This window comes from Bubalus bubalis, chromosome 1, assembly GCF_019923935.1.
Source record: "Bubalus bubalis isolate 160015118507 breed Murrah chromosome 1, NDDB_SH_1, whole genome shotgun sequence".
NCBI lineage: Eukaryota > Metazoa > Chordata > Mammalia > Artiodactyla > Bovidae > Bubalus > Bubalus bubalis.
Genome location: NC_059157.1, coordinates 48340637 through 48367820, shown reverse-complemented (window position 1 = coordinate 48367820; position 27184 = coordinate 48340637). Strand labels below are relative to the sequence as shown.

The 27184-nt window shown below is 51.2% G+C and overlaps 1 protein-coding gene across 3 annotated transcripts in view; it reads right to left on the bottom strand.

Annotated features, from left to right (window-relative positions):
- The window catches only part of URB1 (URB1 ribosome biogenesis homolog), a 79086-nt gene that overhangs the window by 37602 nt on the left and 14300 nt on the right, over window positions 1-27184 (bottom strand). For all 3 annotated transcript variants that reach the window (XM_044939618.2, XM_006044815.4, XM_045164956.1), the window contains exons 6-20: window positions 26773-26858; window positions 25083-25208; window positions 22204-22328; window positions 17979-18174; window positions 16078-16215; window positions 12910-13083; window positions 12084-12213; window positions 11277-11393; window positions 9806-9918; window positions 7837-7956; window positions 5956-6072; window positions 5135-5273; window positions 4171-4341; window positions 2788-2981; window positions 719-961 (exon numbers count right to left, since the gene is read on the bottom strand). In XM_044939618.2, coding sequence (XP_044795553.2) covers window positions 719-961; window positions 2788-2981; window positions 4171-4341; window positions 5135-5273; window positions 5956-6072; window positions 7837-7956; window positions 9806-9918; window positions 11277-11393; window positions 12084-12213; window positions 12910-13083; window positions 16078-16215; window positions 17979-18174; window positions 22204-22328; window positions 25083-25208; window positions 26773-26858 — 2189 coding nt within the window. The remainder of the gene's footprint in view (window positions 1-718; window positions 962-2787; window positions 2982-4170; window positions 4342-5134; window positions 5274-5955; window positions 6073-7836; window positions 7957-9805; window positions 9919-11276; window positions 11394-12083; window positions 12214-12909; window positions 13084-16077; window positions 16216-17978; window positions 18175-22203; window positions 22329-25082; window positions 25209-26772; window positions 26859-27184) is intronic.

The window sequence follows — 27184 nt, the reverse complement described above, 5'->3', positions numbered from 1 at the left end:
ATGTCTCAGTAAGACGTGCGTGCTAAGTCGCTTCAGTTGTGCCTGACTTTTTGTGACCCTCTGGACTGTGGCCTGCCAGGCTCCTCTGTCCATGGGATTCTCCAGGCAAGAATACTGGAGTGGGTTGCCATTTCCTCCTCCAGGGCATCTTCCCCACCCAGGAATCGAACCTGTGTCTCCTGCATTGGCAGGCGGTTCTTGACCACTAGCGCCACCTGGGAAGCCGTCTTAATTAAGGCATGTTCTCCTAAATCTTCATGAAACACTGAGGTTTGTTTTGACCAAGATGAAAAGGAAAGGCGCTACCCAAAATCTAAGCTAAAACTCTGGTAAAGCACCTCAGGGACAGGACGCTCAACACTGAGCCACTAAATTTAAACTCATGAAGGAAGATGGGAGGCCTGGCTGCGATGCTGACCTGGGCAGCCACTGGCAGGGCCCCGTCCTGACTGATCGCTGCCTGGGTGACCAAGTTCAGCTGTGCTGGGCTCCCCATCTGGGATCTAGACCTTTGCTCCAGGGAGAAGGGCCACCCGAGACCAGCCACCCGGACCACAGGCCTGCCCAGGGCCCTGTGCACTGGCCACCAGCCTCCCCACGTGCAGAACGAGCAGGGCGACAGCAGGCCCGGGCGCTCCAATCCACACTACCGCTCAGTTCAGACCCGGTTGGCAGAAGCCACACTCGCCGTGGGCGGTGATGCGGGGGCAGTGCTGACCTGGGCGAAGTTCTCCACGGCGCTCCTGATGTACAGCAGCAGGTGTTTGGCGGCACGCAGGGCCTGGTGCATCGGCAGGCGCAGGAGGGAGGCCCGTAGCTGTGCCTGAACCCCCTCGTCCAGGAGCGGGAGCCCGCCCGGGCCCTGGCCTTGGTCCTGACTGGTGTAGGCCATTTGCAGCAGGGAGGAGAAGGATGGGGCCGCAGGGCCCGGAGGGGCAGGGCTGCCCGAAGTCTGCAGCGGCTGGGGGACAGCAGAGGCGAGAAGGGCAGACGGATCAGCCCAGGGGGCCAAGGGCACAGAGCGTGGCGACAGGGACGGGCAACACACACGACACTGAGGCGCTTCACAGAGTCACCCACTGTTGCTGAAAATCACGTGACCCCGTCAAGTCCAACGCGCTCGGTCACACGTGTTTTATCCTAGTGTGTGTTCACGTGAGGGCGCTGGGTCGGGGAGGTTATTTACATGCCCCGGAGAACCGCAGCTGCCTGGGACAAAGACAGGACTTCACTCAAACAGGAGTCACTGTGATCGATCCCTGCAGACTGGGAAGTCCTGCCTCCTATAGGAAGGGGCCAGCTCAGCAAGCTGCAGACCTTTTGAAGGCCTCCCCGCCGGAAGGATGGGATGACAGGGGCTGCATGGAAGACAGATTCCTGCAACCAGCCTGTCTCAAAGGGGTTCATTTCTTCTAACTTCATTCCCAACTACCATCTTTATTCACCCCACGTGGCCTGTACTGTTATACCTCCAAACACTCCACTTCCTAAGGCCAACACAACTAGGCTACGTGAGCCCTGAAAGTCAGTGGGGCTGGAGGTGGGGTCCCTGGGCCAGCAGCAGCATCAACCAGGAACATGCTAGAGAAGCAGACTCCCAGGCCCGCACAGACCTACTGAACAGACTTGCCCAGTGACTGAGCATCTGAGGATCCAGATGTGCCCTCGTGGGTGGGAATGGCCTGTGCCCAGCTCCACAGGGTGGACGCTGACCCTGGGAGCACCGTGACACCGCCTGACTGCTGACCCATGGGAGCTCCTGTGTGGTTCTGACCAGCTCCTGACCACAGCCCGGCAGGCGGGAGGGTGGGGACGGCCGTGATGGGCCCTCGCTCTGGTGCCCGGCTGCCTGGCAAAACCCTGAGTCCACCGCTGACTGGTGGTGGAGTTGCTCCACACCTCCATTTCCCCATGTGTACGATGAGGACAGGAAGTCCTGATCTTCTCTGAGTTATGAGAGTTAAGTGGCGGAAAAGACACACACCGCCCTTAGGGGGAGGCCCTGACAAACAGCGAACACGCAATCAACCTGAGCTACTGCTACCAAGGAGTCCTGGGCTGCCTGCTTTTTTAAGCGCAGCCACAACCGAATGAAAACACAAAAATGCACATGCCAAGTGACCTTCCTGCCCCACTCAGCAATCCTCAGTCCTCTGCGTTACAGCCAGACCTGCAGCACCCCTTTTAACAACTTATTGACCACTGACATATTAATTCTTCTTTCATTGCCCGAACGTTGAGTGGAGTTATTTCAATATTCACTTACGTAACAAACGGCCAGCCACACCTGTTAATTTCTGCAAAAAGCTCCTGGTCAATAATGTGCTAAAAATGCAGTCCTCACCAAGAGAAAATGATTTCCTTCTTTCCTTTTTTGCTTTTCCAGTTTTAGCAGAACATAGCTGGCTGGCGGCCTTCAGGGGCCAGGTCTGACTGCTGGACACGCCTGGTCTAGGGGGTGCTGGGGTGCTTGAACAACGGCCACAAGGCCAGCGTGTACAGAATATGCAAAAAGGGAAAAGAAAGGATCTCCTCCCCCCAGTTACGCAGCCAGCGGGGATTTCAATTCTGCCCCATCACTGAGTCTCTTTGAATCTCGAAACGTCAGCTGAACACCACTGCGCTTCCTCTTCTAACCAAGGAAAATGAGAAGGTAAAGAAAGATCACCCCATGAGCTGAGAAAAGCTACACAGCTGGCGTACAGGCTGCCGCAGCCCACAGGCAGAGGCCTCCAGGGTCTCCCAGGGAAAGGAAGGCCTGGTTTCCGCAGGGTCGCCATGGCTCACCAGGGCCTCGCGGGCTGCTTCCGGGATCCAGAGGCTGTAGTATCTGTTGAACTGGGACAGCCGGCGGCGGCAAGGCAGGCTCGGAGGCTCCAACTGGTCGTAAGACTGAAGCAGAAGACACAGGGCCAGTGGGTCTCTCTGGGTGTGGAGCAGGTCCGTGAGAACACCGGTCAGATACGCCACGACGCTCTCTCCTGCATGGGAGGAAGGAGCTTGCTGGGACCATCAGTTACTCTAACTCCCGAACGAATTCGAGACCCGGAAAGATTCATCATGACTCTAAGGGATCACACGACCGCAATGGAAGGCAGAGGCTACCACTGCAGACCACACCAGACTTTTACTTAAACATACAGCACACAGTAGGCTGCAGGTGCAGAGGCCCAGAAGTGGGAGACCCAGGCCCAGAAGAGGTGAGGCCAAGGCCTCCAGGATCTGCTTGATGCAAACCAAGCCACTTCCTCTTTCCTCGGCACACGGCCTCCCTGCAGTCAGGCAGGGACCCCACAACCGGCTTAGCCACTTCCGGGCCTGGCCAGAGCACCCTGCGGGACTGTCCACTCTCTCCTCCCCTTCCACAGGCACTCTGGGTGCTGTATGTTGAGACGGCACAGATAATAAGATGGGAGCAGCCGTGATCTCCTGGACGACAACCACCCAGGAGAGCACCTGACCTTTCCTGGACAAGGTCAAGCAAGAGAACCTTAGTCCCTAAACCACTGATGCATTGGGACGTAGCTGTTACTGCAGCAAATCCCAAACGATCCTGACTAAATGACACCTCTGTGATCAGTGAGTGCTTCCTTTGGTCTACGTTTCCTGGATACCCAGGAGAGATGAAGGACTTGTCCCTTAGCATCAAGATGTCTGTTAGTTGCTCAGTCGTGTCTGACTCTTTGTGACCCCACGGACTGTAGGCCTCCAGGATCCTCTGTCCATTCTCCAGGCAAGAACACTGGAGTGGGTGTCCATACCCTTCTCCAGGGGATTTTCCCGACCCAGTGATTGAACCCAGGTCTCCAGCACTGGCAGGCGGGTTCTTTACCATCTGGGCCACCAGGGAAGCGCTCAGCATCAAGACAATCATGAATAAAGACAAAAGAGGAAACACTGGTGTGACCGCAGCTGTCTGCAGCCTTGCAAACACGCAATTTCAGGCTCATCTGTCAGGAGACGCATTTCCCCGACAGCCGAGCCAGCCTCCAGACCGCTAGCCCTACACACTGAGCTCTAGCAGCCGTGCAGCTGTCGCTCTGCTGGGCCTGCACCCTGCTGCCTTGGCTTTGCAGCCATTATTTCCAGAGCCCCTGGAAGCCCACCTCCCACCCTCCAGAGACCCAGCTGGCCTGATGCACCCAGAACACCCTGACCACGCACGGGTACCTGCTTCGCTTTCTGTTCCAAGGAGCAACTTATTCCTGGCCTCCAGGGCGGCGGGGACCACGGCGCTGAACGGGAACGTGAGGAGGATCATGTCTTCATTCAGGACGAAGCCAACCTCCTCATCCAAGCCTTCGCTGCCCTCCACCAGCACATCCACCATGTCGAGGACATCTGGAGACGGAAACGGGGGGAGTCAGGCTCAGGTAAAGAGGCACTGGCGGTTTCTACGGCAGGAAGCCCCCAGGGAGGGCACGAAAGAGAACACTTGCACAGAGGGGAACAAAGAAAAGCTAAACTTCTCTTGGGAGGAAAATGCTTAATGTAATATTTGATTCTAAACAGATACGGTATTGTCTGTAAAAATCTTCATTGTCTCTGCCGGATAAAATGCAGGATTATCCACTCAGGTGATAATGGGTTGACATTTCCTCGAGTGACACTGAGAAAAGCCCACAAACTTTAACCCAGATAGTCAGGCAAACAAGCCAACATCTGAGAAGCGACAAGAGTGTACAGAGGTTAACGCACAGACTATGGCCGCAGGGTCGGGAGTCGAACCCTGACCTTGCTGCGTGCTCACTGGGTGAGGCCGAGCAGACCGCTTAGCCTCTCTGTGCCTGAACTGCCTCGTCCAGACCTGCAACGAGGACAGCCTGCCCACTCTGGGGTTGTCTGTGAGGTTACACAAGTTAGGGTCTGTAAGGAGCTCGGAGCAGCACCTGGCACAGTGTAAACACTGTGCAGACGAAAATAAGGCAGCAAGTAAGCCCCTGGATGCATTTCCTGCTACAGGAACAAACAAGGGGATTCCCAATTCCAGAGGGGGCTGATCTCTGACACAAAGAAAGTGGGGGACATCTGCCCTCTGCACGAGGCTTCAGAGAGCTGTTCTGCTGTCTGTCTCTAACACGCCACCATGGCTGACTCTTCAGAAGCCCAAGGAGCACTGAGGAATGGCACCTACCGTCGATGTGGGAGATGGGAATGCTGGCGTCATCGGCGTCCTGCCGCGTCCCGGGGGCCTGCAGGGCGCTGGCTTCCTGGACGAAGTCAGACGCCTTGTCCATGTATGAATACGGATTCGCCACCAACGTCAGGAGGACCTGAGCATTGAAGAGTCAAGTGGGAAGTGTTTAGACAGTCACAGGTGGGATGAAGTGCCCCTAGAAGTCACAGGTAAAATAAAGGGAAGAGCAAGAATCTTAACAGGCCTTAGTAAGAACAATACTTTTGCTGCCAAGTTTTAAAAAAAACTTTCTGTTGTAGAACTTAAAAAAATTATCTCCTTTTCACACTAGACTATTGCTTTTAATACTAATTTTAGTATACCACTGTGGGCTTCCCTGGTGGCTCAGATGGTAAAGAGTCTGCCTGCAGTACAGGAGACCGGGGTTCAAGCCCTGAATTGGGAAGATACCCTGGAGAAGGAAATGGCAACCGACTGCAGTATCCTTGCCTGGAAAATCCCATGGATGGAGGAGCCCAGCAGGCTACAGTTCATGAGGTCGCAAACAGTCGGACACGACTGAGCGACTTCACTTTCACTTTAGTGTACCACTAATCCCTCCTGTGAAAACGAATGCCCCAAGGGAAGTTAAATAGCACTCAGTGATATATTCCCATTTTACAGATGCTAAGACTAAGTAGTTTCTCATGTCTCAGCAAGAGTTAGGCAGTGAGCCAGGAAGAGAGGCCTCCTAACCGCCTAAGAAACACCTTAAATACACTGGGGGTCACTGAATGTATCTCCCTGAGCGCTCCTCTACACAGGAGACAGGCGCTCACTCGTTCCAAAAACCGGATCACGGCCTCCTTGCTCTCCTCCGCCGTGTCATCCAAGTGCTCCAGCCACAGCTCCAGCTCCGGCCAGGTGTGCTCAAACACGCCTGTGTCCCGCAGGATCTGTTGGGAGGCAGACAGTGGGGGTAAGTCAGGGTGGAACCCCGCTGAGGTCTTGGTCTCCTTTTGACCCCCGGGAAGTGCACATGGGGCCGAAGTTCCATCTGGCTCTCCTCCGTAAGCTACAGGTCGGAACAGCACTCCCCTCTGCCAGCGACAAGAGGTGGCTCTGGGCTCCATCACGGAGAACGCAGCCCCTCGCCTTGCTATTTATTCCTTCCCTTCGACTTCTAAAACACCCAGCTGCCACTTGCAAGTCTGACTTTCAAGTTGGACTTGATCCTCAGCCTGTGTGAGATTCCTCAAGACAGGGAGCCAACCAGCTGCACCATCTCAGCGTGGCCCCTCTAAACCCAGGCCTGGGCCGGAAGTACTGCTGTTTCTAACAAGGGGAGAATGTGTTTCGAGGCAAGACTTGGTGAAGTCACAGCCCCACGTGGTCAGATGACAGGACTTGGGGTCTCAGGAGTGCGAGCCCCACACCGAGGGAGAGCCTGGCAGGCCGCTCCACCCACATGCAGGGAGTGGTCGTGAGATCACACATCCGCACAGGCGTGCAGAGGCCAGAGGTCAAGACCCAGACGTTCTCGTCCTCCGGGCAGCTCATGTGAGGGTCAAGTGCCAGAGAGACAACTGGCACTTCTATGAAAGGTGAAGTCTTTGTACCCTAAACTTTTCTCTAGTGGTTCTGATAATGAACCAGTTAATGAATCTGCCTGCAATGCAGGAGACCTGGGTTTGATCCCTGGGTTGGGAATGGCAACCCACTCCAGTATTCTTGCCTGGAGAATCCCTTGGACAGAGGAGCCTGGAGGCCCCAAGTCCTTGGGGTCGCAAAGAGTCGGACACGACTGAGCGACTAAACTACCAAACACAATGAATGTGATTTTTGTAGCAATTCCCCCGTTGCCCACCCCCCTGACAAAGCAGAACCAAGGAATTGGATTTCCCAGCACTGCAGTTAAGACCTAAAATAGCTCTGGAAAACAAGGTCAAGTGTAAGAAAGGAGAGACACCAACAAACTCATCTCCTTCCTCTAACTTAGGTGACACCTGGGCTGTGGTGATGGAGAAGGCAATGGCACCCCACTCCAGTACTCTTGCCTGGAAAATCCCATGGATGGAGGGGCCTGGTAGGCTGCAGTTCATGGGGTCGCTAGAGTCGGACATGACTGAGCGACTTCACTTTCACTTTTCACTTTCATGCACTGGAGAAGGAAATGGCAACCCACTCCAGTGTTCTTGCCTGGAGAGTCCCAGGGACGGGGGAGCCTGATGGGCTGCTGTCTATGGGGTCGCACAGAGTCGGCCACGACTGAAGCGACTTAGCAGCAGCAGCAGCAGCAGGGCTGTGGTGAAGGCCTAGGTCAAAAGGCTGAGGCCCTAGAGATGAAGACCGAGGCACTGCCTACTAAACTGGTCCCCAGAGGGTGGGAAATCTAATGCTTACTGAGCCCAGATCACATGTCATTTCTTCTGTAGTTCTAGCTTTGTTATCCCCATTTGCCTCGAGAAAACTAAGTTCGGAGAGGTTAAGCAGGAAGTCCGACGCCCCCTGAAGGAGCGGAACCAGGGATCAAAGTGCTGGCTTTCCCCACTTCACCAGGCCGCCTCTCGGGAACACAACCAGGTGAAGACAGAATAAATTACAGCTGCCATAAAACCCTCTCTCCTTAAATTATGTCAGTCCTAATACATTCTTAATTCAGCGAAGAAAGATTATGCGAAATGCTTCCAGAACTAGGAACTGGTATAGAAAAGGCTCACCTTCACAATCAGAAGTTTGGTTGATGACTTGAGCTGTGAATGGCCACTGGTCACAAACATTTTCATCAGTAAGTAAAACACCGATCGTTTGCCTCCAATGATTTCTGCATCTGGGCCTTCCTGGAGTTTGAATGACAAAGTTATAACAGGGGTCACTGCTGCTGAGTGAACAGATACTACAGGCGCAGGCTTCTCTCCAGCCTCTCGCCTCATCTCAACCAGCCCTTGGCAAGCCTGCCGGGACGTCAGACACGAGGAACCTCGGGAGTGAGCAGGCTCGGCCTCCTAGTCCCCGACAGCAGCGGCGGCAACAATAGAGTCACAGCAGGAAGCAGGGGCCCTTCGGGTGCTTCACAGACGCAGACTCGCTTTATCCTCCCGACAAGCCTGAGCTGGGGATGACTGTCACTCCCTTTTCACACGTGCGGACACGGAGACACAAGGAGGTTAACAGGCTGTTTTAATGACTGAGGTGGGACTCAAGCCCGGGAGCCCTGGCACAGATGCAGCTCCGGCCAGAGGCTGGTGGGGAACCACACCACCCGGGGCTACCTGACTCCACCTAATGCTGTACATGCTGCATCTCAGCAAGACACCGGTGTGATGTAACTGGTCCCTTTATACACGATTCAGACTCTCAGAGGCTTCTGGGCTTTGAGCACATGGAGCTCCAGATGCTGCCCAGACTCTGTGTTTTCCTGGGGAGTCCCTACAGCCCCGATCTGAGCCCCTGAGGAGCTGGCATTCACAAAGCCCAGCAGACCCTTATTAAAAGCAAAAACTGAAGCACAGGCTATGAACTACTATGTTAATACCAGCTCTTTCGAGACAAGAGGGCTCTCTGCTCACTTTCCAACTAAATCAGTGAGATCTCAATGGTCCGGGTCAGCTGGGATGATAAACCAAACACCCCAGATGGCCAGAGGCTGGTGGGGAACCACACCACCCGGGGCTACCTGACTCCACTTAATGCCGTAGTCCTGCAGTCCAGGCAGTGACTTCACCGGGTTGAGAGCAGGTTCTGGGCCACACTCCCCGGGTCCCTCCTGGGCCCCCCAGGACCCCAGAAATCTCCTAACCACTCTGCGCTCCAGCTGCCTTTGTCTGGGAGTGGCGGTCAACGAGACGACACGTAGAACACGCGTGCCAAGACTGGCGCTAAGTCCTGGATAAGCACTATTCTAGATGTGACACAGGTGAGCTGGAGAGAGGACTTAGGGGAAGCACAGAGCCCCGTGCACAGCCTTCCTGCACCTCTGCGAGTTCCACCTCTAACAGTGCCAACGTACATTTCCACACCGACGGTTCCTTGCAAGAGCTCATGGAAGACCTGAGTCATTAAAACAAGTCATCTGAGCTACTGAGATACACCCTTATCGACAGAGCTTAATTTGACCTCGTCATTTTCCCTCCCTGGACAGGGCGACATAGCATCCTGTATTTAAACACATGGATGAACATCTCTTGCATCCTGAGTCCCCTTTATCAGTCAACATTACGTTCTCCAGAAAGGGCTAGGAGACGCTATCACAGACACGGACAGCGGCACCAGCAGCCTTTTCTCCACCAGCCTCAACCCTCTCCTGCCTCGGTGTCTATCTCCAGCTCCGTCTTGAGTCGTTCCAGGATGAGGACGAAAGAGAAGAAATGTATTTTGTTTCTTTCCAAAAAGGTTTTAAAAGGGCCAGAAAAATATAAAAGTCCTGTTAGAAAAACACAAAAACTCGCAGTATGCGGCAATGATGTCTTTTCAGTAAGGACAGCTAAGCACGTTCATTTGCAGAGTCAAGATATTCCTGGCTCACAAATCCAGACCTGGCCTCTGCGTGGAGGTTTTGCTCTAAGAGGAGAACCGTGGATGTCCTCCTCTGAAACTCGCGGTCCGGGTTCTGATCCAGCTAGAAATTCCCAGACAACCGCCCAGCCTGCAGGGGAACTAAGGCTGCAGGGCGGGCTCTTGGCCTCTTACCTGGGCCTTTAACCACAGAAACTTGCTGGCGGGCAGTTCCAGGGCCACCTTGAGAATGTGGTACTGCAGAAGCGGGGGCACCTCCTCCCGCAGGCCCTCCTCTGAGATGACCCCTGCGGGCGGACAAGAGGAAAACAGACGAGAAGTCAGGGGCGGGGGAGGCCTGGCTGCTGAGGCCCCGGCCACGAGGATCCGACGAGGAACTGTTGGTGGAAACAGGTGGAAAGGCGTGGGGCTCAGCCCACCCTGCGCCCACTCTCCTGTCCACGCGCCTCAGACCCCCCTGACCTGCGGTCACCCCAAACCTTTCACTCAAGAGCTGGGACGCCTCTGGGGCCCAGGAAGCCCTTCCCTGCGCTCGGCCACAATGACCACCCCGACAGCTGGAAGCCCCTCTGCACATGTTCCTCCATACAGTCTCCTGCCAGTGCGACCCCTGGTGGGGGACACGGGCCTTGCTCCCTGGACAGCCAGCATCTTATGCACAGCCTGTGGCCACCAGTACCCGAGGCGGGGTCCTCAGCCCCTGGCCTCATTTCTGGGTTAACCATTTACTTGGGAAGGACACGGTGAGTAAACACTCAGTGGCCACATTCTAGCAAATCTCATCTTCTCAGGGCAAGAGAACTTTCTGCCTTCGAACCATCAAAAACTTAACTGTAGCTTTTTGAATAGGACTATTTCAACAACTTAGATAAATTCCAAGACTGATTATTTCTGCAAGTCTTTCTCCGTCGGCCCAGTTATGAAGTCAGTTTTAGTAGACAAATTCTTCCATCAAGGAAACGTGGCCGGACAATGTTACTTCTATAAGATGTGGTTGGAACCTGAGTCAAATCTGAGTAACTATGTCAAAAGCACGTGTGCACAGGGACCTCCTTCTCAGGGGCTCTCATTTCTGCACCCCTTTTCCTTTGAAAAGAAGATTTATAATCAACACCACATAATCTCATCTATGTGGCTTCCCAATGGTAAAGAAGAATCTCATCTATATGGTACTAGTGGTAAAGAACCCGCTTTCCAATGCAGGAGACGTAAGAGACATAGGTTCGATCCCTGGGTTGGGAAGATCCCCTGGAAGAGGCCATGGTAACCCATTCCAGTGTAATGCCTGGAGAGTCCCATGCACTGAGGAGCCTGGCAGGCTACAGCCCATGGGGTTGCAAAGAGTCGGACACGACTGAAGCGACTTGGCAAGCAATCTCATCTATGGATCACCCCTGGCAGACAACTCAGCCTGGCTGGCTTCTCCCTTTTCTCTCCTGGTGCTGTTAAGTGTTCATCTGATATTTCTATAAAGAAGACCGGCACTGATCCAGAAGAAAACAACCAGGCCAGTGGATCACACAAGCCGGCCAAACCGCCCACCAGCCTTCCCGGTCCTCTGCCCTGGGGACCTGGTTTATCTGCGGCCCCTTCACCCCCACGGGGAGGCCCAGCGGAGGGGCACCTGCCGTCGCTCAGGACGCACCTTTCAGGAGCTTGCTGAAGTCAAAGTTGTACTGCATGACCACGTGCGGGACCACCTTCTGGTAGAGGCAGATGACCTGGAGCAGCACGGCTTTCAGAAGAATGGTTTCTGCATCATCTGAATCAGAATTGAACAGTGTGAATAGGAAACCCCCTCGTTCTCTGTCCTCAATCAGTAAGCAATCCCATTACAGTCAACTGCATGCGGAACACCGAGGCTGCAGACAGATGCCCATGGAGCGAGATTTAGGGAGTCAATGTGGTAAAGAAGTCAAGATGCTCAAACAGGCTGGGTCTAAATCCCCACTTCACTGCTGTGACCCTAGGCAGGGTAAAGCTACTCGGGCTCTCTGTGCTTCAGGGTCCTTGTCTGAAAAAGGGGGACACGCAGCAGGGCCTACCCCCCACAAAGCCGAGAGAAGGATTAGACAGGACAGAGACACAAGACACAAAGCACCACGCCTTGCCAATGCCAAGGTCTGAGGCAACGCGTCTTACTACCCGGGGGTAATGTTCTACTCGCAGAACAGAACAGTGTCCTACGCCTGACGCCACCCTCCACCCACCGGAAGGCCGAGCACATGGCATCTATCATGCAAGGGTTGAGAGAGATGTGCGTGGTGCTTGCATAAAGCTTGAGTACATTTCTAACAGATGTTGAAACCCAAAGTATGATGCTAGGCTCCTCCTTCTCACTAAGCCAAAAAGGACACAGGATTCTTTCAGAGTCAGAGAGGCCTTCACAAGCTCCCCGGGAGAGGAGGCTCCCAGGCTGCCTGGGCCAGCGGTGTCTGCAAACAGCCCTCACCGCTCTCGGGAGCCACGCAGGGAGCAGCGGTCTTGCTGGCCTTTTTCTTTCCTTTCTCGTCATCCTGTTCTGAATCCTGCTTCCTGAGAGACTGCCAGACCCAGATGATGGCATTCAGGTCTGGTAAAATCTGAAAGGAAACAAACAAAACAAAAAATCAGTCACATTGAAAGGAAGAGAAACAAACTGATCCCACTGATGATGAGAAGAAAAGAGCAGGGAAGAGGGGCCAGCACACACGAGTGCCTAAGGGAGAGACCCTGGCCTCTGGGAGCTCTGTTTTGGGGTATAAGTCCCCGAACTGAGCCCGGTAAGGATCTGGTGAACACACAAGCGCATGCTCAGTCGCTCACTTTGTCTCTGACTCTTTGTGACCCCATGGACTGTTGCCCACCAGGCTCCTCCATCCGTTGGATGAAAACACAAGTACTGATCATTAAAAGACACCCCTAAAGACTCGCTCACCAGAGCCAGATGTTGGGAACTAAGCAATTCACCCTCAGAACTGGCTGCGGGCACCCTGCCCAGCAAGCCTGTGGATGGCCCTTCTGGACGGTCAGCCGGGCCATGGATGCTCAGGCTTCTTGCTCATCAGACCAAGCCCGGGGAAGAGGGAGCAGGCTGCCCGTCGCTGCGGCCCCAGCGCGGCCAGCGTGCAGCAGCAGGGAGGGGAGCGAAGCGGTGCAATGGTTCCTAAGGAGACCAGAGGTCCCAGGAGCAACCCCCACTTCCCTTCACTTCACCCCCACCCTCTGCACCCCCGAGCTCGTCTCTCCCAGCTGCTGTGCCACCTGTAAGGAGAGGCCATGCCTGGCTCCGGGCCTACCTTGCTCAGAGCTTCTCTGAAGAGCTGCACGAAGTCTTCCATCATGGTGGCCGTGTAGACACCCGACTCCTGCCAGGCCTCTTTATTCAGGCAGTGCTCGATGGTCTTTAAGGCTCTCTTCAAAATGACGGCAACAAGGGATAAAGCTGTGTGTTTCACGGATACGCTGTCCAACTGGGAAGAAAACAGAGTTGAGTCCACAAACATCTTTGGATGGCCCTCGTGGACCCAGGGCACACTGGCCTTTCCTGGGGGCCTGCTGGCCTCTGCCCGCTTGACCTCCTGCAGACCTGACAGCAGCAGATGCCGGGAAGCTGGTTACTAAAGGAGAGGAGTCTGATGGTTACTCCTGATTTTTACTCCACTGTCTGCTTTTGATAAGTCTTCTCTGACAACCGCCGGGCTCACACGGATAATCTGTCAGTGCAGCCGACACCCCACCAGGACCCGAGCAGCCCCTGAAGAAGCACTTCTCGTCAGCTGCAGAGATGATAAGCAAAGGTACCGGGCACCTGGGTCTGAACAGCCACCTCCAAGCTTGCCTCAGCCCCCACCCCAGGCCGCCCACACCCGGACTCTCTACTTGTATTCAGATGACAGCCAGGAGACCTCACTAGCTGCAGAGACTGAGTAAGGCTCAAGAGCTTGTGCTATCACCACCAAGGGGGAAGGCGAGGCCCCTGGTGACGGCGGTGTGCCCTGGGCCAGCAGAAGCAAGGACATCTCCTGGGCACCGGGGAGACACGTTCCATCGCAGGCCCAGGCCAGCCCACCACACTGCCGTCAGCCCCAGCGGACCCCCAAGGACACAGAAGCCCAGGGAGCACCGGGTAGGATACTGTAGCTTAAGAGTCAAGTAGAATTAACAAGGTTTTCTGATGGCCGCTGCTAAGTTACTTCAGTCATGTTCGACTCTGTGCAACCCCATAGACAGCAGCCCACCAGGCTCCCCTGTCCCCGGGATTATCCAGGCAAGAACACTGGAGTGGGTTGCCATTTCCTTCTCCAATGCATGAAAGTGAAAGTGAAGTCGCTGAGCATGTCCAGCTCTTCCCAACCCCATGGACTGCAGCCCACCAGGCTCCTCCATCCATGGGATTTTCCAGGCAGGAGTACTGGAGTGGGGTGCCATTGACCTTCAGTCTAATAACACCCCAGGCCCCTAGCATTCCAATCAGCTGGTGTCTCATTTTATATGGGCGTTGTACACTCAAGAAGGGCTACATTAAATGCCCTGAACCAATAACCACTCCCACCCCGTCATCATTTCAAAGGCAGGACCGAAATGAGTGCTCAACATGTATATCCAACGGCTTGGAGCACAAAGCTTGGACAACAGCCTGAGGCCTTATTTCTGAACAGCCCTCTAATTTCCCGTTTGTAAAACGAGCTCACTCTTTTCTTTCTGGTTCTAAAATCTATGCTATTAAAATTTTATAGATAAAACTGTAATGAATAGAAGGCAAATGTCATTCGACAACCCGTACACACACACTCCTAACTCCACCCCCGAGACACACCTGTTGCTGTGTCACGCACGTGAACACAGGTACAGCTGGGAAAGGGCCACGGACGGGGAGACAGAGCCTCAGCTTCCCCTTCGCTGGCCCTGGGCCTGCACAGGACAGTGGCCTTGGCCTCGGGAAGAGAGGAGGACGTGTCCTCTAGCCTAGCCCAAGGCCGCCCCATGTGGGCCATGAACACCCCAGGGGCACAACTCCTCTGTCCTGGAAGTGAGACAGACTTTGACATCCCAGGCCGCCAGGGACAGACCGGGGTCAGCTCAAAGCGGAGAGGAAATGCAGCCAGCCATCACCTCCCACCCACAAGAGGCAGCGTCAGACATCCCCCTCTCAACTCAACTTTTTTGCAAGTCTCTTGGGATAAACTATTTTGTGTCTCATAAAACAGATGGGCAAGCTAGCTGGGTCCTAACTCTGGTTCTGGGATTTGGCCACCAGAGCAAACAAGCCATCCTGCCAGGTCCCATCCAGGCTTCTTCTGTCCACTCCGCACACCCCACCGCTCTCTCTCAGCACCATCCCTGGACGGGAGCAAAAAAACTCTCATCCCACAGTACAATCCGAGGAGTTGGGGCCACTTTACGGCAAATGCCCCGTGGACACCGGGTCCAACCAACGCTTTGTGACCCACAGCGGCGGACCCTGGTCTTCTGTGTTCACACCCCAATCAGCCTACCTGAAACACGGGGACTCCACCCGCCCCGAGGAAGCCCCAAGTCCTGCACCGCTCTGAACACCTGGCCTCTGCCAGGTGGGTCTTGAGGCAACCCAGGTTTATGAGGGGTTGGCAGGAGCCAGAACCCATGCGTGCATGCGTGCGTGTTAATTTGCTTCAGTCGTGCCTGACTCTGTCCGACACTATGGACCATACACAGCAAGGCTCCTCTGTCCTTGGGGATTCTTCAGGCATGATACTGGAGTGGGTTTCCATGCCCTCCTCCAGAGGACCTTCTCAACCCAGGGACTGAACCCGCATCTACTCATGGTCTCCTGCATTAGCAGGCGGGTTCTTTACCACCAGCGCCACCTGGGAAGCCCAGGATCCATGTGCTAACAACTCATGGCAGGTTTGGCTAAGGCCATGATGCTACGGTGAACAAGGCATGGGCTCCTCACAACATGGCTTCTGCTGGGACTTGGAGCTTTATGATAAACGAAGACACAGAATCTAAGGATCAAGTTTTTCCATGAACACGTCCTCCCCAAACTCCTGAAACAGCTGGGCCTCAAAGTCAATGTTCCCCAGGAAAGTTAGCACTATTTGTTTAAAGCTCAGAAGAAAGGATTTGCCAGGCAAATGTCAGGCCCACTCTGTCCAAAGATCCTCAAGTAATGAGACTTCAACGCGTGACACTGGGCTGCAGATGAGCACACGTCCTCTCCTCTGATTCCACCCCCTGCTCCCCCCCGCCCCCTATCGACAAAGGCCCAGAGCCACACAGGATCCTGCAGCCCGCTCAGTGCTGCAGAAAGGCAGGCATGTGCCTTGGGCCCCAGGGCCCCGTCCCCAGGCGAGGGGACACATGGGAAACCCCAGAAGCACTGACAAAAGACAACCCAATACACATAGGCCAGTATTCTCAGCACAGTGGCCGGCATGGCCGGGGGGTGAGCGGGAGGGTCTGGAGGCAGGGTCCCCACTCACATTCAGCGCCTGCGTGAACATGATCTTGTTGCACACCAGAGGCGCGGTGGTCACCATCACCATGGCCAGGAGCCGAGGCAGCGGGATGAACTCTCGGGTCTGAAACGCCCGGGAGATGTCCGGCTGGGCAGCGTAGATCTGGGAAAGGGACGACAGAGAAGTTAACTTCCAAACCTGAGTCTAACAGGAGGCTCCCAAGAGTGAAGCCGCTCCGGGGAAACAATGACAGTAACAAAGGCCCAAGGCTCGCCACAAGGAACAGGGTCTGGAATGTCGACCCCCGATTCCACTGGTTAGAGACCATAAGACTATTCCTGGGGGCAGTGACCATCAAAGCAGAGTTTGACTGGTGGTCTGGGGAGCCTGTTAAAACCTCTGATGGCAAACAAGTCACAACGGGATGACTTACTCCCCAGTTATGGCACCTGGCAAATTATGTCGGCTTTTTAGCACTTCATGACAACCCTTTGCGTAGGGATATTTTATATCAAGGTAAAACATATTTACAGATGACCACACTGGACTTCAATGAGGGGAGCTTCCCTCGGACTGCAAGGCTAGAAGGCAGACTCTAGCCTTGAGACTAGGGAGTCCTAGAGACGGCAAGACTACCATCCAATCTGCAGCGGCCATACACCTGCCCCTCCCCGTCCCACTCCAGAGTGCGGCTGGGGCAGCTCGACAGGGGCAGGGCCACGGCGATACCATCACCAAAGTTGGGGGCAGAGTGCCCCCGTCTTGTCCCCAGTACACAGGCGGACCGCACACACAGGTGTTCAAGGAAAATGATGGACTAAGTTTGTTTTGCAGATAACCCGCTGCCCAAGTCCAGGCACAAAAAAAAATAATTCCAGGTGTGTTATCACTGCGTGCTCAGTCACTCAGTTGTGTCCGACTCTGCAACCCCATAAACTATAGCCTGCCAGGCTCCTCTTTCCATGGGATTCTCCAGGCAAGAATACTGGAGTGGGTTGCCATTTCCTTCTCCAGGGGATCTTCCCAACCCAGGGATCAAACCTGAGTTTCCTGGGTCTCCTGCATTGGCAGGTGGGTTCTTTACCTACTGAGCCACCTAGGAGGCCCCATGTTATCATGAGCCAGACCATAAGGCTGAGAGAAGGGGCGATGGTGAATGGAAGGACTTGTGGCAGGTATTTCCACTGATAAACGAGGGGAGGCTGACACCCATGATCAGATGGAAATTTACTCATATCCACAAGACAGACCACCAAGACACAGCTTATTTCAAGTTGTTCTAAGAACTTGAAATGGCAATCTTTAAATAGCCATGCTCCTTGGCTTGCATTTCACAGTCAGGCATTTGCTAATTCTAGTCCAACTGTGGCTAAACTCATCAAGATCACACTCGAAGTGAAATCTGGATGAAGAAAATGAAATTGGCTTAACAGATTCAGCAGCATAAACCTCAGAATGCAGCTCAGTGAAAAGAAAATGTCCCTAGAAGAAAAAGACCACTGAATTAACATCATCTAGGACTGATGCTGAAGCTTAAAGCTCCAATACTTTGGCCACCTGATGCGAAGAGCCAACTCAATGGAAAAGACCCTGACACTGGGAAAGATTGAGGGCAAGAGGAGAACGGGGCGACAGAGGATGAGATGGTTGGATATCATCACGGACTCAATGGACATGAGTTTGAGCAAACTCAGGGAGATAGTGAAGGACAGGGAAGCCTGGCACGCTGCAGTCCACGGGGTCGCAGAGTCAGACACAACCGAGCGACTGAAAAACAACAAAAATATGCCGGAAGGACGGCTGAAAGAAGTTTCTGATCCTGCAGTTTATCAGGATGTCACCCAACCTCCCATCCTTGCCACCCCAACTTCTCACACTTCACCCACGGCCCCATGAGGCAGACTTCGAAATGCAGGGGTCGTCACCTTGTTCAGCAGTCTGATGTTATTTGACCAGGTGGACTTCAGCCTTGGGAGAAAGGAGAACGTCACTTCCTTGAAGTACTTGTTCAGTAGGTCCGGGCACACTTTCAGAATGTTCACCACCAGTTCAGCAACCAGCTCGTCATCTGCTGCGGTTTTCAAACCCAGCAGGAAGTGCAGGAGAGTCAGGTTTCCTCCTCTGTCACAGAAAGACAGAAGAGAGAGGGGTGAGCGGGGGGTTTTCACAACACACCGAGCACTCAGGATGATGGGGGCAGGTCCTCGGAACCCGCGAGTAAACACAGCGTTTTATGTTGTGACGCGGTGATGGGCAAATTTCACTTCTGGTCAGTTTCCCTCACAGTATAGAGTGAGATGTTCTCATGGTCTGTGGGGGTCCTGCTCTCCACCAAAGGGCCTGAACTTCACTCCTGTACTTCTTCAGCTTGCAGGACTTCCCCCACCAGGGATCAATCCATGACCCCTTTGTTGGAAGCACAGAGTCTTAACCACTGGACCACCAGGGACGTCTCACTCCCCTACTTTTGAATAGCTAAAAAAAGTCTCTCCTTTGTCCTGTTTCCGACCTCTCCTTCCCTCCCTCAAGTTCAACTGACTTTCAGAGAAAAGGAAGAAACCCTTTCTCTCTGAACCCACAGCATAAAAGCAATTTTAAAATTTCCTTTTGAGATTTTACTGACCTCTTTCCTCCAACTACGGGCTTCCCTGATAGCTCAGATGGTAAAGAATCCACCTGCAATGCAGGAGACCCTGGTTCAATTCCTGGGTCCAGAAGATCCCCTGGAGAAGGGAAAGGCTACCCACTCCAGTATTCTGGCCTGGAGAATTCCACGGACTGGATAGTCCATGGGGTCACAAAGAGTTGGCCACCACTGAGCGACTTTCTCTTTCACTTCCTCCAACTACACATGAAAAAGCACATATATGAAGACGTATGTGCACATTAAGTAAAAAATACAGAGGCATGCATTTTCCTTTAAAAAGATTACGCTGGGTCTCCCTGGTGGTTCAGTGGTAAAGAATCCGTCTGCCAATGCAGGGGACGTGGGTTCGATCCCTGGTCTGGGAAGTTCCCACATGCCATGGAGCAACTAAGCCTGTGTACGTCAACTGCTGAGCCTGTGCGCCCTGGAGCCCATGCTCCACAGAAGAGAAGCCACTGCGACGCCAAGCCCTTGCACTGCAACTAGAGAAAGCCTGTGTGCAGCAACAGAGACTCAGCCCAGCCAAAAATATAATACATAAATAAATAAGATCATAGACAAAAATAAGAAGATTACACTTTTCCCCCATGAAGTGCTCATGAAATGCCACAGTCCAGAGTGCCATAAAATTATTTCTAGAACTTAGCCAAGTGGCACAGAGTCCTTCTACAGGTCTTCTGTTTCCCGTTTCTAGCTTATTTCAAATTCCTACACCTTCACTTAGCAGCCAAAAGAAGCTAGTGTGGGGTGGTGGCAATCTACTGTATGAAAACACTTGAAACTTGTCTCAAAGTGGGCAGTTTTCAAAGATGTAAGATGGTAAAAACAGGAAAACTTACAGACTTAAAACCTGCACAAATCTGGGCACCTAGCCCAGGATCTATGCAGTTAAGTGGGTTTTATCCCCAGAAACATTTTTGTATCAAGCTTGTCCCTGGAAGTCATAATATCCAGGAAAAAACTCAAAATCGGCCTCACTGGTGTGTCATGTTGATGGCTTGTGGGACCATCGGTTTTGGAGCCCCTTAAAAACTCACCAAAACTAAGATGCAATATGATACTTTACAGATAATAAAGATTTTTCGAAGTTTGAATTAGAGAGTAATTTTGATCAGAAAGCTATCCTTTAAAAAGCTTAACATTCTTAACAGGAAAATTTCATGAGCAAAACACACTTTGTGCTTTCAAATGCACAGAACGTTAAATCTGCAAAGCATGCCAAAAATATGGCACACACACACACAATTTTAATCAACGATGTAATAAAATGAACAACATTTACAGAATTTCCAGCGTGTGCCAGATACTGCTCTAAGCAGTTACCACACACTCTCTGAGGTGCGTGCTAATTGTATCTCTCTCTCTTTTATTTTTTAAACAGATGAGGCAATACTGGCAAAGAAGAGGAATAACCTGCTGAGGTCTCTGAGGCACTCCAGAAACTGTTCTCTGAACCTCCACGGCAGGGCTCAGCAAGCTCTGGCCCGCCGCCTGCCTTTGTCAATAAAGCTTTATTGGAACATGGTTACACCCACTCGTTTATTCATGTTGTGGCTGCTTGGGTACCACAATGGTCTACTGAGTGGCCACAGTAGGGACAGCATAGCACACCGAGTCTGACATACTTAACTACCTGGACCTTTAGAGAAAAAGTTGGCCAACCCTGGCCTATGCTAAAATGCCTCCCTATGTGCACTGTCCTAGACTCTGGGGATTCAAAACAGACTAGCCAGGACCTCTTTGGTGGTCCAGTGGTTAAGAATCGACCTGTCAACGTAGGGGACGTGGGTTTGATCTCTGGTCCCGGAAGGTCCCACATGCTGCAGAGCAACTGAGTCCACGCACCACGACTACTGAAGCTCTTGTACTTAAGAGCCCAAGCTCCACAACAAGACCCTGCAATGAGAAGCCCACGCACCACAACTAGAGAAAGCCGTCACACAGCAACAAAGACCCAGCACAGCCAAAAATGAAATAAAAACAAAAACAAAAACAGACTAGCCTCTGTTCTCACCGATTCTTGCCTATCAGATAATGAACAAGCGAACAAATATGCAAAGTGGTGATAAGTCGCCATCAGAAGCAAGAGCCAGCAAGGACGGTGAGAGTGGAAGGTCTGTCTTCGGGAAGAGTTGCCAGGGAAGGCCTCTCTGACGTGGCGACATCTGCACGGAGACCAGCAGCACACAAGGGAGCTGACGGCCACTGGGAAGCCAGGCATTTCAATTTTCTCAAAGCTTTCCATTAACACCCCACAAGCAAAACCCCTTCATCTCTCCTAAGCACAAATATTTGCCTTTGGCCCATGGCTGAAAAATTTTACATCAACCACCGCTTATTTAAACAGACCCATGACCACACATTGATTCAATATGCCCATGAAATGATCATCTACTTTATGGGTTTCCTTCATAGGAAAAAGGCATTTTTCAGCATGTTTATATTAGACTATAAAAGTCTGTTCTTACATCTCAGCAAGAAAACAAGTTTTCTCTCACTGATGACAGAAAAGCTACAATATCACCAAAACAAAGTTGAAAGATTTAGAAATGACATGGCAAGTTAATGCATAATAACTACAGAATCTAAACAAGTACAAAGCCACAAACAGGGAGAAAAATTCTCACTAGGTTAATCCCATTATGAGGGAATCAGTCATTGCCTGACTGGTGGAAACCAAAGCAAACCAACTCTATTCTTATAAAAAAATGTCAAGGAGATAAAACTGAGGGTCACTCATGATGACTAGAAAATATGTCCGATATTTTTACTGTCAAATGGGAAAAAAGCAGATTGACGAACGATATATCTAATAGTAGGGTATTTTGGTTTAAAAATTAACACAGATATGTATTATAGGTTTACAGAGAATGTCCAAAAGAACATAATCGAAACCATTAGCTGTGGACTTCATGCTTCCTTACCAATGAAATGCTATCGTAATGCTGCAGTATGAAATAAAAGGCAAGAAGAAAACTCTGAAAGCCTGCTCGCTAGCAGCCGGCTCTGGGGAGAGGGGGACTGTGTGGCTGTCAGGAGTGTGGGCTGGGAACCAAGGCCTTCCAGGTTCCAACCTGAGCTCCGCCACTTACAGGGTGAGTGACCTGACCTCTGCGGGCCCCTTTCCCTCATCTGCAAAACTGGCGTAACAACGGCAGCCACCAAGCACTGCGGGGAGGCCCCCGGGAGGGCCCCTTGTCTCTGGATTTATTCTCAGATTCATCTGGTGCACTGTCCCCAAGTGGACACAGCACCCTCCTGGGTGAGACGCCTCACGCTGTGTGTCTAAGTCAACTCCCCTGAGACTCTGCCCTGAGTGCCCACAACGAACAGGAACCGTCTGAGTCCTATTCCAAGTTCACCCCCAAAATGAGTCAGGTATTGTCTAAAATGCTAGTTCTAACCCCTTATACTTCTATCACTTGACAGATCCCCACAGGAAGTCATGGATGTGATGGCCTCTGAGAACTCACACTCAGGATGCACACAGGCTCCAGCCTTACCTGCCCAAGGTACCGAGAGATGTGTCGTAAAAATTAATCCCATGCTTGAGCGAACAGCATAGATCCATCAGGAAGTTATGAACAAGCTCTCGCACCATGGTCTTCCCTGCGTCTTTAGCAGAAGTCTATGAAAGTTTCAAAGACACTCAATGACCATCCAAGCTTCATAAGCCTTACTAACAACTACAGGGTAAATGCTGGACAATAGCACATGACTCAGATTAAAAGCAAATCAGAAAACATTTTAAATTAAACACTTGGTAGAACTGTGGTGCTAGAGAAGACTCTTGAGAGTCCCTTGTACAGCAAGGCGATCAAACCAGTCAATCCTAAAGGAAATCAACCCTGAATATTCATTGGAAGGACTGAAGTTTAAGCTCCAATACTTTAGCCACCTGATGCGAAGAGCCGACTCACTGGAAAAGACCCTGATACTGGGAAAGACTGAAGGCAAAAGAAGAAGGGGACAACAGAGGATGAGATGGTTGGATGGCATCACCGACTCAATGGACATGAATGTGAGCAAACTCCGGGAGAGCATGGAGGACAGAGGAACCTGGAGTGCTGCGGTCCATGGGGTCACAAAGAGTCGGACATGAGTTAGCGACTGAACAACAGCAATGATAATTCAAAAACAAAACTGCACAAAAAGGAGAAATACCAATTAAAACTTAAAAGTGCTCTGATATGTGGAATTTGAACAAGATAAACAAATAAAACAATAATAATTTTTTCCTCACAGAGAGCAGATTGGTAACTGTTAGATATGGGGGTCAAGAGACTGGGGAGAATGGGTCAACTGTGGGTTTTTTTGTTTGTTAGTTTGTTTTTCAGTTTAAATAAACTGAATTAAAATTTTCCTTTTTAAAGTTGAACAAACAGGGGGCTGCTGGCACCACAAGAAACTACAGATAACTTTTGAGATTTTCTGTCGTCTCTGATTATCTCTGAGCACTGTACAGTACTTCTTAGTGCAGCCCTGTGAGCCTGGCCGGGCAGACAGGATTGCATTCTTTCGACGAAGGAGCAAACTGTGGATGAGACGTTGAGGTCAGCACCGAGACAGGAGGTACATAGCAGGTCAGTCTTGGGACCCCAGTAGCAAAGATTCTGTTTACAGCACATGCTTTATTTTTTCTAAGCTTGCTCTTGCTTTTGCATTGTGATACTGCAGCAGAAGACGGAAACGTTTGGTTGTTGCCCCATTCCTGGCACAGAGCTCCTAAAACCCTTGCAGTTTTCTGAGTGATGGGGGCGAGTGGAACATCTCACATGGAAATCCTGAATCCCTCAGAATTTCCTAGGTGACAGGAACATCTTTCATTCTAACGAGGCAAATCTTAACAGGCCCCAGGAGAGGTTCAGGATGGAGTCTGGACACCAGACTACCAGTAACGAGAGCATCACTTAATGCCCCGATTCTCCGTGTCCTCACCTATGCGATAGAACCGTTAGGGACTGCCCTGGTGGTCCTGTGGTTAGGACTCTGCGCTTTCACTGCCGGGGTGCAGGTTCAATCCCTGGTCAGGGAATTAAGACCTCATAAGCCACACAGTGCAGCCAGAAAGCAAAAACAAAACTCTTGAGAGGGGCAAGTTTAAACCTGTATTTTCAAACAAGCTTATGAATGACTTAGTTTCTCTTGCTCTTTTGAATAAAATTCCACAATTGGGAGCGTTCTTATGAAGCCCCCGGGGCTTCTTGGTTATGGAACGTACAAAACATGTGCAGAACAAGGACACAGGCAGGTTGTGGAGATAAAAAGGGGTACAACAGTGGGCTCTTGAGAGGTTAACTATTACAGAGTTAACAGGAAGTCTGAGCCTTCACTATTCTGGCCAAGTTCATGTTCAGAAACGCCCTGAGAAAAATCAAAATAAGGAAAATTCAAAGGTACGGAGGCCTTAGATCCTCATGAGAGTGACTCTTCTTACCTAGTACTTGGTGCTTCCCAGGTGGCACTAGTGGTAAAGAACCCCCCTGCCAACGCAGGAGAGGCAAGAGATGGGGGTTCGATTCCTGGGTCCGGAAGACCCCCTGGAGTAGGAAATAGCAACCGACTCCAGTATTGTTGCCTGGGAAATCCAACGGGGAGAGGAGCCTGACGGGCTACAGTCCATGGGGCCGCGAAGAAGCGGACACGACTGAGCGACTGAGCACGCACACAGAGCAAACTATCCTCGTCAGCGGGTGAGGAAGCTGACGCTCCCTAGATTCCAGGCTCCTAAAGCAGAAGCAACAGGCCTTGAAACTCTGATGACTGGAAAGATGTGAAAAGAACAGATGGGAGAGGAGAGGTAAGCAAGGAGGGAGAGAGTGGGAATCCACCCTCTATCTAAGGCTACCACGCAAACACTGCAGGGAAAATGAACATGCCCTGCAGCTAAATGGAATAACAGTTTGCTTATTAAAGAAAAAGACAAAAAAAAGCTTAATATGATACCTCGGAGATTAGAAAAGATTTTACTCTAATTAAAAGAGTCATATTGTGTCTAGGTAGATAATTAATATAACCACAGGCCAAAAGAAACAGATCAGACAGGGGGACTTATTTTTTAAGGCAGGTGTATGCATAGATCATGGTTTTGTGTGCGCACGCATGCTCAGCCGTGTCATATTCTTTTGTGATCCCAGGGACTGTGGCCTGTCAGGCTCCTCTGTCCATGGGATTTCCCAGGCAAGTATACTGGAGTGGACAGCCATTTCCTCCTCCAGATCTTCCCAACCCAGGGATCGAACCCACGTCTCCTGAGTCTCCTGGATTACAGGCAGATTCTACACCACCTGAGCCATCAAGATACTATGTATAGATGCTTCAGTCTCCCAGCTCAGGGTATCTCACGCTAACAGTGACACCAAGCGAACCCCAGAGGTTGTACCTCAACGCTGTCCAGGCTCACGTCGACAATCCCCTTCCAGCTGTAGAGAGATGCTATGTGGTTCAGCACTTGTCCAGTGAAGAAACGCACCTTCTGGGTCTTTGTGATATTTTTATTGTGAACTACCTGAAAACAATAGAACAAATGGCTTTCAGGGAAACTGATTTTTAAAACATGTTGGATTTCATCATTATAAAAATAATATAGACTTGTGGTAGAACACTTAGTCAGAAAAAGAAAAAAATGTAAAGAGGAAAACAAAATTCATCAATATTGTCACCTTCCTGGACACCAACAGCTTACAATTTGGTATATTTCCTTTCAGCCTCTGCCCCTCCCCACAACACACACAAAATATATACATGTGTATATATTAAGTGTATTGGGTTTTTATTGGGGTTTGGGTTTTTTTAACTTCTTTGAAATTATATATAGCTTTGTACCTGCTTTATTTATGTAGCATGAACTGTCTCCACATCATTAAAAATCCTTTAGAACATCATTTTGGAGGGCTGATCATCATTCTATCCTAGGAGTGACCATAAGTCATCTACCCATTCCCCAGGTGGGTACAATCAGGCTGTTTCCATGAGCAGCAGCCTGCACTGCGTCCCTACCTATGCACTTGGAATGGTGTACAAGTTCTCAGCTCCTCCCAACCTAGCCCCCAGCCCGGATCTCTGAGGGCTTATGAGTTATTTCAAATCCATTCCCTGGGTGATCCTGAAGCGACTCCCCAAACCCCCGCCTCCAGGTTGATACACATTTTCAAGACCTCTGACATACACACTGCCAGACCTGCTGTCTTCCAGAGGGGCCATAACACTTCCTCCAAGGGAGCACCTGATTCTTTGCTGGCGCTGAGTATCAGGTCTGAAAAGTCAAGGCCAACTTGGTAGGTGAAAAAACCTGTAATCTCATGACTTGCTCTGCTTTGAATCCAGGAACTTTTTCAACCTCAGTACTACTGACATCTGGGGACAAATAACTGTTGTGAGAGGCTGCCTTCTGTACTACAGGACGCTGAGCAGCCTACAGTGGTTGCTCGACCTTGGTCTCTGCTCACCAGATGCCAGTCACATTTCTCCGGTTATGACACCCAAAACTTGCCAGATGGCCCGCGGGGGACAGAACTGTGCCCAAGTTGAGAAGCACTAGATGCTATGTGCTCACGAGCCCCTTTTCACATGGGCTCCCAGCTCACAGCCTTTGGACAGCTTTTTTTTATTTGGGGAGGGTCACAGAGTTTTTCTCATGGATCACGGAAGGGGCTTCTGTGTCAAAGACAGCGATCCTTTCAGCAAGTTTTCAGATTTCTGCAAGATGCTTATATAAGGCAGAATATGGAAGATGACACAAAATAACATTTTGTGTTATTATATAACACAACACAGCATGCTAGGTGTGTATGTGAAAAAGGGCTGTCATTTACAGCTCGCAGTCACCCCAGTGGCTGCCTGTGGAATGGGGTGGGGGGTGGGGGAAGCGGGTAGCAGGTTTTCTCCTCTTGTAAGGAACGGCAGCTGTAAGCTTCAGGATTACTCACCACCACCAAGTTCTTGCTTAAGAAACAGTTTCCCATCCAACCCACTCAACAACCCGCATCACCTACGAGGTCGTGGCTCTGAAGTCCTGCCAAAAAAAACACCGGAACAAGCACGTGACAAGAATGTGATCACCAAACACGTACCTTTGTCTTCAGTGTGGACAACAGAATACTGATGGTGGAGATCCTATCTTCCTTGATGCCTGAGCTAAAAATGCAAGGAATAAATTCTGAAAGTAAAAAGTTGCAAAGCGTTAGATTCAAAAATACTTTGGATGGGAACAGATGAGAGAGCATTACCTCTTAAAATTGTACTTAAAATGGTACAGCAAACAATGCCATTGACTTGCCCCCTCCCCCTGTTTTTTTTCAGGTTTTGTCTTTTTTAATTACACTAGTTCACAGCAGGAAAAACTATTTTTGTGACATAGGAAATAAATAGCTAAAAGCAATACAATGAGTGAACCATTCAAGTTCAACAGTTCTTTGGTTCTATCTTCCCTTTCTTTTTTCACATTGACTTCAGTAAAGTTAATACTAACGGTTTGAAAGAGCA